Source organism: Suillus fuscotomentosus (assembly GCF_016647785.1).
Source record: "Suillus fuscotomentosus strain FC203 chromosome Unknown F5891scaffold_15, whole genome shotgun sequence".
NCBI classification, from domain to species: domain Eukaryota; kingdom Fungi; phylum Basidiomycota; class Agaricomycetes; order Boletales; family Suillaceae; genus Suillus; species Suillus fuscotomentosus.
This window is the reverse complement of record NW_024539527.1, coordinates 836,889-847,505: the sequence shown is the minus strand read 5'-3', so window position 1 is coordinate 847,505 and position 10,617 is coordinate 836,889. Positions and strand designations below refer to the sequence as shown.

Here is a 10,617-nt window from a genome sequence, read left to right as displayed (position 1 = left end):
TTCACACACGGTCCAATGAACAAGGAAGAAGAGGTCGCCACATCACCAGAAGCTCGTTTCCATGTCGGGAAATCTCAAAACTTTCCCGAGAATATTCCGTTGTTTCTTCAAAGGCATTCTGGAGATCCTGCTGTAAAAGTACGTGATATATCATCGTTAAAAGAGTTTGAATGCAGCATCGTGCTGATTTTCAGTGACAGGATTTTTCACCCAATCTTCAGCGTTTTCTCCTTCACAAAATCAAGGAAATCTTAATCAGGGAAAATGATCTTCTACACACCACCGCCGTCCCAGGAGCTACACCGGCATTCTCAGACTCAAGCGGCCGTGTTTTCATTAAGGCTGATCGCATGTACCGACACAACTTGATGCGTTTCAACTACACGACATACGATGTCCACCGAGCGCAGGACGTCATAAATCCGTCGACATCTCATTGTGATATTATGCTCCTGGGCCAGGCTAGCGGCCTGACCGATTCTGATGATTCAGCTGCCAGAGAACAACATCCGTATCTTTATGCTCGCGTGCTTGGGATTTATCACGCCAATGTCACTTATGTTGGTCCTGGAATGGTTGATTATCACTCGCACCGAATCGACTTCCTGTGGGTACGCTGGTATCAATACGTGGATGGACATACCATGTCTTTAGATCGTGTTTGTTTTCCCCCTATGGCAGAACCAGACGCCTTTGGGTTCGTTGACCCCAATGATGTCCTTAGGGGATGTCATATCATTCCGCATTTTGCTCAGGGCCTGCGGCATCTGGACGGCATGGGCATTTCCCATTGCGCTAAAGATGAGTTAGATTGGCGGTTCTATTATATCAATCGGTGCGTCCATGAGCTCTATTAACAGAGCTCCCCTGACATAACAGTTTAGTTTTGTAGACCGCGACATGTTCATGCGGTATCATTGGGGGTTAGGCGTCGGGCACACCTACTCTCATAGTGGTCACAAAGCTGCCGACACAAATGCAGATGTGGGAGATTCTGAAGACGAAGAAGACGAAGAAGAATATTGTGATCAAGATCCCGGTATGTCTAATTCAGATTCGGGATCTGATTCAGATGAAAGCTGTGACGACTGTGATGTTGATGAGTACGATACCCTTGACTACGAAAACTAGATCTACGGTTAGTAAAGCTCTTTGACACGGCCTACATGGTACTAGTGACACTAGCCTATGATCAACCACGAACACTATCACAGAAAGTATCAACTAGTGCTATCCTGGGTGTCTCGTATTCACAAATATATGTAAATATATTCACGGCGGACTGACGCTCAATCCATGCGACTTGGAAGCGCCTGTACTAGTTATCCATCCCTACTTGAAAACCCTGACTGCCAACGATGGCAAAGTTTGAACTCAGACAATCATATGGCTGACTCTTGTTCGCTCGCTCTACTCGCAACCGCGGACTCGGAATACTCTCTCGTACGTCTTCATACTATCTCGAGTCATCAAATTGAAACAGCAGAATTCGTACGGAAGTAGTGTTGCCCAACTTCGTTTGTGCCGAATAGAGCGGAGCCTCGCTTGAAAGGAGAGCTCTCGGATAGTAGGTTATGCTGACTACTTGAATTCCCGAAATAGATTTGAGCTTGTCACTGAACTTCGCGTAAAGGTGAACTTTCCTAGGTCGTCATTTTCCTGGCAACATCTAACTGCTCACTGTCAGTCAAACTGCACCAAACAGTGTAGCCGAAGGGTACTATTTGAGTCGCAATCATGCTCCTTCCTCGCCCCAATTACTTCCACCTGCCATGTCTGAGGCGCAGGAATCTCAGTGCAGTCAACGTCGTAAATCAGTCGATGCCCTTCAACTGGGTCCCAGGAAAAGACCGTGGGTATCTCTATCTGCAGAAATTAATTGCCACTGATGATCACAATCTTATTACAGGAGCGCAACTGACCCGTTGGTACACTATGGCCGTCATTTTGGGCGAACAATCCACGCTCTCTGCAACTTTCAAGCCCTTCTTACGAATGGAATTTTACGGATGGGAGAATTGGCCGAGATTCCAGAGGAAAACTTTACCGCAGAGTACGTCACTTTTCTGCAGAGTTGTACGCATCAAATTCAACCTTTTAAGGGAACGGCGCGAGCATCGTATCTTTCAAGAGCTCCTCAAATCTGTGGCAGGGCTGGAAGAACGCCTGATGCAAGGCGGAGATGATGAAGTTGACGCTGTCGCTGAGTTGGCAAGTATCTCGGTTTTCTACGTCTTCAACTTAGCCTCTCATTTTACATATCATAAGTTCACCAAAGGTGCATCTGGCGCAAGGGGTGACGATACTAAGAGCCTCAAAGGCAGCGTCCTCGACTGGATTACTCCTAAGGGGCAGAGTCTTGTTCCTCCTCTTGCTCGCAACGTGAAAATCGATCGTGGTTTCCATCACGAACGGACAGGTGCCTTGCTTTGTCCAGCTGGCCTCGACTGGTCTAATGCAGAGTGGGTATCTCATATGTCTGTTTCCTTGACGTACATACTAAAGAAATACAGGACAAAAACTAAGCTACGAAATGGCGAGATTATCGTGACCGGAGATCAGTGGCCATTGTTTCTGTACACTGACTATCATTACGACCCCGAGGATCCATGGAATGGTCTGTTACGAAGTGCCTTATTAGTTTCTGTACGATACGAAACTTCGCGATGTTTTTTTTTTCATTCTAACTAAAGTCACAGGCATATAAACACGTTTTCACGTCCCCCAGCTCCGTGGATAAAGAACCAAAGGCCACTCGTTCAGGTAATGCTCGGATTCATGGGATGACCAGAGTTACTCTACCCTCCATTGCATACATTGCAACACAGGTGTGTCTATGCTCGCATCCGTACATCTATACTGAGTATACATTTCAGGTCCGTTTTTCGCTAACCTCATCTCCCGTGTTCTCGCGTACGGACACGGTCACTGACTCGGAAAGGTTCTACAACTCCATTTTGGAGGTGTTCGAAGACCCGGATGAGAAACAAGAGGTAGATGACCTAGTTGTCTGGTGGAATAGGTGATTGAAAACTCGACATCTCTATTCTGAGGATACTCATGTTTTTAGGCAAATTTTCCCTTCGTACTCGAGCGCCCAGCGTCCTCTCGTGAAGAACAGTGCGTTGGCGAGGATTCGGGAGAAGCGAGCACGAATGAAAGAGCCGGGTTCAGTCCCTGATGGTAGTAGCGGCAGTATGTAGCAGAAATCCAGCACATAATAGTTGATTGTACCTAGCCAGAGAATCTATGTTCTGCTACAACAAACGATCGTGCATATGTGAGTAGCTTGAGACAAACACCGCAGAAATGATTGTACCCAGCATCGGACTGAAACTGTATGGATATGTTTTTACCAACAGTAGCAGTCCGTGCATCTTGGTCAATACATTATCTGCATTATACAACAGATGCAGCATACATCATTTTGAGATTCTTGTCCCAAATTTACCAGTAAGGTGATGCTAGACAACGAGTAGTGAATACTGTGCTGATCAGACACAACCTCCGTCTGTTTGATGTCATTTGTGTGAGTCACAAAGACAGTGATTCATTATATTTATATATACTAATGTTGGTGAAGCATCACAATTGCAAAGGACCGGCACACCTTTATGATACTATGTCTGTTTGATGTCGTTCCGTCTGTTTGATGTCATTTGTATGAGTCACAAAGATAGTCATTCATTATATTTATAGATACTAATGTCGGTGAAGCATCACACAGTCATTCATTATATTTATATATACTAATGTTGGTGAGGCATCACAATTGCAAAGGACCGGCACACCTTTATGATACTATGTCTGTTTGATGTCATTTGTGTGAGTCACAAAGATAGTCATTCATTATATTTATATATACTAATGTTGGTGAAGCATCACAATTGCAAAGGACCGGCACACCTTTATAATACTATGTCTGTTTGATGTCGTTTGTGTGAATCATAAAAAAAGCCGTCCATTATATATGTAGATATATGTAGATACTAGTGTTGGTGACCGCATCATAATTGCCTAATGCACATATATGGCAGTCGGTGTATCAAGCTTGACAGTGAAGTTTCATCCCTGCATATCTTGCGAGTTCTGCCATGTCCATCCTACCATGTAAAGCTTGACAATGGGACCTATCATTATTGCACTTATTGTAGCAATTTTACTTATGATAATTCTTTATATATCTATACAATTTCGTCATTGAATGTCTGATGTTGGCGAGGTTTCTTCCTTAAGTGATGCGATAGGCGGGCGCGTTTCAAGCGACGGCGTAATAACGTCCACAATGGGCGCGTTACTGTGCAATAGATGATTATAGTCATCCCTGACTACTGGCGAGGTTGATGGTGGTGGTGATGATGCGGATTGTGAAGGAGATGGTGCTGCTGAGGATGATAGTGAAGAGGCGCCTGCAGCGCGCTTTGCGAGCGCGCGTTCGAGTTCGTGATCTAAAGTAATGCAGTCTGATATAGCTTTGCATGCTGGCGCAGTTGATGCTTGAGGTGCGCGTGAATCGCGCGTAGGCGCGGGAAAGGCGCGCGCGCGAGGCACGTGAATAGGAACTGGTGGCTTTCTGTCAAGTACAACATCTGAGGGTGCGCGATAGAAGAGTCCAGCTGTTGCATTAGCGCTAATGGTCGTATCCTGCGTTGCGCGACGCGCGTGGTAGCGATCTTTGTACTTAGCTACCTTAGCTTGCACTGGTGTGCTTGGCGCTACCACAGGTGCGCTAACTGGTGCGCTTACTGGTGCGCTTGGCGCGGGAAAAGCGCGCGCAGGTAATAGGAACTGCGCAGCTGCGAAGATGTCCATGAATGGGTATGGGTCGTATGGATGGTGGTCAGGGAACTTGATCATAAGGCGCAAGCGAATTTGCGCCTGAGCATCGCTAGGGATTCCTTCCATGAATAGGTGGTCGCGTTCGGCCTTTCCAATACGGTCTTCATCCATGAGTGGCTGCATAACCTTCCTGAATGCGCGCAGGTAATTGCTGAGTTCTGTGCAAGAGGTCATTGGTTTGTTAGCGTATTCGCGCGCGATAGCGCGCAAGTCCGCGAGCGCGTAGCGTCTTTTACCATCCCATCCAGGATACATTACCTTCACTTCTGTCATGAATGCTTCATAATCACTTACTGCCGCTTCTGGCATACCTCCCCATAGTTCTCGATCGTCGCGCTCAAGGTAGCGGATAATACCTTTAATGCGGTCGTGTCCTTGGAGTCCTGCTTCATCAGCAAGCTGCTCATATGCGTCAATAAATTCGGCGAGGTTGTCTGTAGTGCCGTTGAACTTGGGCGCGTTTGCTGTGCCGCAGATGGGCAATCTATAAGGCATTGAGGCGTGCGAAGGCGCATGCGCACGCGAGGCGTATAGGTGCGCGCGTAAGGCGCAGAGGCGTGGGAACTATTGCGCGCACGCAAGGCGCGAGAATGCGTGACTAGAAAATGGTTAGCTTTTGAAATACAAAGAGATTGACCTGTATGTGTTAAGATGCGCAAAACTAGATCTTGCTGACTGCTCCCCTCGCGGTGGGCTCCAGTTGTAGAAACAACAATACAATGAGGAACAAAAGAAGCTCCTGACTGTATCTGTAAAAGTTGTAAGGTCGCGCGCTGCCTAGTCTGCGTTACTTGAGAAGCAAGTGCGTTCGACCCTATAGGGGAAGTGAGTGCAGCAAGGATCTAGAAGTGTGCGCTTAAGCGAAGCGCGAGAAAGCGCAGGAGCGCGCAAGGTACAAAGGCGCGGGAACGCGCGCGCGTATTAGCGCGAAGCGCGGGAAAGTGCGCGCGCGTATGCGGAAATGAGAAACTAAGCTTAAGTAGTGATATAAAGCAAGATAAGAGATATAAGAGTGCAAAATGTAAAGGAATAGCTTTCTACTATATTCTGCTAAGTAGTAAGTGGGTAGTAACTAGTAAGTGAAAAGTAGGAAAAGTAGGTCCAGTGTAGTATGTACTGCTGGCGCTTATATAGCGCGCCTAAGCGCGCTCATGCGGAGCCGAAGCGCTACCGAGTAGGTATGTAAAAATATATATGAGTGAGAAACTATGATAAAAATAAAGGTGGAACTATGCTAATAAAGGAAATGGAAATATACATACTAGGGAGCTTGGTGGACAGTGGATGGATGCATCTGGATGGCTGGCGCTATAGGGCGCGCAAGCGCGGGAACGCGCGCGCGCGTATACATCGTGAAGCGCGGGAATGGTGCGCGCATGGCGCGCGTTGCGTGGGAAAGCTGCGCCTCATATAGAGATAGCTGCGGGTAGCGCACAGAGTAATGCTATGAGTTCGTGCTGTATACTCCTTGGTGAAAACTACCATATCACGCCATGAGAGGCATGATTCTCTACACCGATACGTGATTAGTATTGATTGAGACCAGTTGCTGAGAAACCTACGTAATTCTAATCAACTCGGAATCGTTAGTAGCTTGTTCATATGGCGCAAACCCTGCAGCGAATATCCCCTCCATGATGCCCGTGCATCGGGAAAGTCACGAGTGGAGCTCAGCCCCATGTAGCAAAGATCGGACAGACCTTAAGAACTTTTTTTCATAGAATATTGAAGAGTCAGTATTTCAGAAGAGAGTCTAGAGAACTATGTTTCACCATGCCTCCCACTAGTGTTGATTCGGTCTCAAATCCATATGATCTTGATGATAGGGCAGAAACTCTCCTCATAGCCGCTGGACTCGTCGAGGCAGGTGAAGACGACATTGTGATATCTGCATATCCAAGCAGAGGCTATACACCTGACAGTCAACATAGCCATGATTATTACCCATGCCTCGGGGGCAACGCGCATGGTCAAGCTGCCCCTGTGTACTCTTGCGGGTGCTACTGACGTAGTACAAAAGTTGAACATACAGACGCACCCAAACAACTCCAGGAACTCGGGCCTGAACAGGTACAATTGCTGCCTTATCCTTTACACTCAGTTCTTATGATGTTCCAGGAGGTTGATAGTAGTGGCAAAATCCGGCCTTTAAAGCGTAAGAGGTCCGAGTTAAGCTTCGAGTCAGACTCTCTATGAGATTTGGTTATGGTGAGCTAGACTTGTCATTTCATCACCGTATGTATCATTAGTTAATGACTCTATAATTCAGATGCCACACCACTTTGGACGAAACCTGACCAATATCCAATGTGCTAAATCAGTGCCAGCACTTGAAGGACCGAAGCGCAGGAAGCTGGGGAAGGTCTTCGAATTAAATAGAAGTGCAACTCACGAAACTTTGATCCTGAATGTCGTGAAACGTCTCGAAGCTGCCATTGATAGGCAGACGGAGGTACTGTCAAAGATTTATGACGGTGTTCTGGAGAGCCATGCTAAGTAACTTGCTTATTCATGTATACAATACCTTCAGTTGTATTCTTGTATTCAAATTGAAAAGTCGTGAACATCTGAAGTGCGACTTGAGTCGACATGGACATGCCGACTTGGAACAATTCGGAGTCTGAGAGCCATGTCATTTACTGACGTTCAGAATGAATAGTCGTAACCTACCTTTTTGAGGAGGTCGCCGTGATGTTAGTATGTCATATCTATACAATTTCTCATGCACTGAGATTTCTTAGTGAAGCTGGGGCAGCTATCATGATGTCAGGTCCGAACCCGACTTCAACCGGATCATCCATAGTCACTAGCAGGCTGGCAGTCATCACGCCCAGCTTTCTCTACCACTACGACGCATGAGAGTTCATTTACTACTGGCCAATATACTGTTACTTCTCATCATTCTGATGGCTGAGCATTTCAAGTGCCATGAGAAGTGCGGACGGACTTTTTCAGCAGCAGGAGGTCTGACCCGCCACCGCAAAAGTTGTTCTCACTGGCAGCAGCAATTAGATTGACAATCAATACATTTCAAATGTGGCTTAGATGGCATACAAGGATCTGCGGTGAAGAAAGTAAAGCTCAGTATCACTACGACAGCGACAGTAAGTCTTTCTACTTACCCTACCTATTCTTTATTCAATTAGACTAGGATATCTCAACCTCAGGCATGCAGGTGGTGCCCGCTCCAACTCAGGCCGCAGCAGATGCATCTTCAAGTTCTAATGGCTTTTTCGGGGCCACATCTGCTTCCAGTAGCAGTTGTGATCATGCACTCCCATCGTCTGGTACAGCTCCGGTTCTTCAGCCATCAACAGAGCTTCAGGAGCCTAGCATTTTGCATGAGCAGTCTGAACCATCTATACCAATTTCTACTCCTGGTTCACATGATATCCGTCCTACTCGCTCTCACCGGTTACCTATGCAATTTAGAGACGAGCCTCCAGTGCCGCCACCTGCAATCCCACAGCCCGCTCCATCTACTCTTGTCTGAGTTATTCTCCACGTATTTGATTCTTTCCGGACATCCATAAATCAATTTGGCATTGGACGAGAGTATCGTCATCGACCAACGCACGATCCTGATGCATTTGTCTCTGTGGATCAGCTTTCCAATTTCTATCCCAGCTCACGTCCAAACGCTGAGCTATCTAGTAATCCAGAGGTGGCATCTTCCTCGAAGCCTCCCCCTTGGCCTTGGAAGAACATGAGTATCTGGCGCCTCATGACTTGGATGTTGACCGAAAGTGTCATATCCCATATATTCACGCTTCTCTTCCGGACTTCGGACCCTGAGATCCGGTCCGGTCCGATGTATAGATCCGCTTCCGATCCGATTTACGATAAGCTTTCTAATTCATTTCCTGTTTCATATAACGTTAAACACAGCCTATTCGGTATTTCCTCTTCCCGGTGTTTCGGTTATGCTTATTACCGGTATGATTACTGATCCGTTAACCTATGTCTCATTTCCGACTCGCGTTTGATAACCTTTGCACATGCTTCGTACATAGCCTCGGACCCTTGCTTACTGATACTTCCGTTATCCTCATAGTATATAAACTCGTGTATATGTCCTGTAGTACCTCAGTTCGAATATCATCTTAGTTTGTCCTCTTTCTGTCCTCCGGACTTGAGTTCTCCTTACTCTTGTCACTCTCCGAGACTTCGGATAGATTCCGATAGTCTATATCCTCGGCTCTACCTTCGGGTAGTCTTTACTCTGTTAGTTTCTAGTTCGGATACGTCCGGATTAGCCTTATACGCGTTTCCGATACCCGGAAGACTTCCGGATATACTACGAGACCCGTCCGGACCTTCGGACGCGTTATCGTTAGTACTTTGAAAATAAGGGACAGTACTTGGGAAAGGGGCACAGCGTACGAGCTGAGGCCGAAGTCCTTCGGATCCGATCTTACGAGAGTACGACCTTAACAGTATATTCGAACTCACACCTTTCCAAGTACACTTACTCATATCATGGCTCCTACTAAAGTAAACCAAGCCGCTTTGCACGCTGTCGGACTTTCGTCCACCCGACGCGATCCGACATCCGTAGTTAACGCCTTCACCAGTTTCTCTCAGCGCCGTGTATCACGCGGTCCTGCTCAAAGTATTTCGCAACTCATGAATCGTCCGCATCCGGAAACCCCTACGCGCACTCCTGCCGGAGGTGATCCGGATGACGAAGGACCTCCGGACGATGAAGATACTCCTGGTGGAAACCCTCCGGATGACTTCGGAGGTGATCCGGATGATGAACCGGATGACAACGATGATGAATTTGACGGGTTAAACCCACAAGACCGTGTCATGCTTCGGCTTTCTCAAGCCATCGACAATCTCGCACGCAACAATCGTCGTCCGACCTCGTCCGAAGATTCTAAAGTCAAGATCCGTGAGCCCGATACTTTCGATGGCACTGAGCCTCGGAAGCTTCGTGCATTCTTCGTCCAATGCGAGCTCCACTTCCAAAGCAAACCCAAAACCTTCCGTTCCGGACGGGCAAAAGTCAACTTCGCCCAATCCTACCTTAAGGGTATGGCACTCGAGTGGTTCGAACCGGATCTCCTAGCCGACGAGGACGATGATCGTCCGGATTGGATGGATGATTACTCCGCGTTCATGCTTGAACTCCAAACCAATTTCGGACCGCACGATCCGTCCGGAGATGCGGAAATGCAATTGGAGCAACTTCATATGCGTGACGGACAACGCATTAATAAATATGTTGTTGAATTTCAGCGTCTTGCTTCACAAGTCCGTGGCTGGGGTGACGGTGCCCTAAGACGCCAATTCTATAACGGACTTCCGGCTCGTATCAAAGACGAAATCAGTCGCATGGGTAAACCTTCCACCCTTTCCGAATACAAGATCCTTGCCCAGACTATCGACGCTCGATACTGGGAACGGAAGGGAGAAGTCGCCCGCGAAACTAAACCCACCACCTCCATTCCTCCTAAGCAAACCACGTCCGATCGGACGAATTCCAACTCGTCCGGACCTTCGAGGTACAAATCCGACAAACCCGCTACTTCCGCATCATCCTCCGTTTCTAAACCTCCGGACCTTACCTCCAAGTTAGGAAAGGACGGGAAGCTCACGTCCGAAGAACGTAAGAGACGGATGGATAACAAACTCTGTCTATTCTGCGGTGGACCCGGCCATTCGGCTCGGGAATGCACCAAGTCTACTTCGCGCGCTGCCAAAGGCCGCGCTGCAGTAGTAACTCCGGAAGACAAACCGGAGGCTTCGGATGAAGCAAAAAAATAGTCCGCA

At 47.4% G+C, this 10,617-nt stretch overlaps 2 protein-coding genes across 2 annotated transcripts; both read left to right on the top strand.

Annotated features, from left to right (window-relative positions):
• Positions 1-1,772: 1,772 nt before the first annotated feature.
• On the top strand, positions 1,773-3,203 carry F5891DRAFT_1127521 (uncharacterized protein; the record flags this gene model as incomplete). The annotated part of the gene is made up of 8 exons (XM_041364188.1): positions 1,773-1,852; positions 1,910-2,053; positions 2,103-2,211; positions 2,269-2,462; positions 2,514-2,640; positions 2,694-2,828; positions 2,877-3,022; positions 3,071-3,203. 8 exons carry the CDS (start codon positions 1,773-1,775, stop codon positions 3,201-3,203), a joined length of 1,068 nt encoding a protein of 355 aa, XP_041228561.1.
• Positions 3,204-6,612: 3,409 nt separating this feature from the next.
• F5891DRAFT_1186131 (uncharacterized protein) lies at positions 6,613-8,332 on the top strand (the record flags this gene model as incomplete). The annotated part of the gene is made up of 5 exons (XM_041366653.1): positions 6,613-6,808; positions 6,860-6,909; positions 6,958-6,994; positions 7,885-7,943; positions 7,991-8,332. 5 exons carry the CDS (start codon positions 6,613-6,615, stop codon positions 8,330-8,332), a joined length of 684 nt encoding a protein of 227 aa, XP_041228560.1.
• Between the last annotated feature and the right edge of the window lie 2,285 nt (positions 8,333-10,617).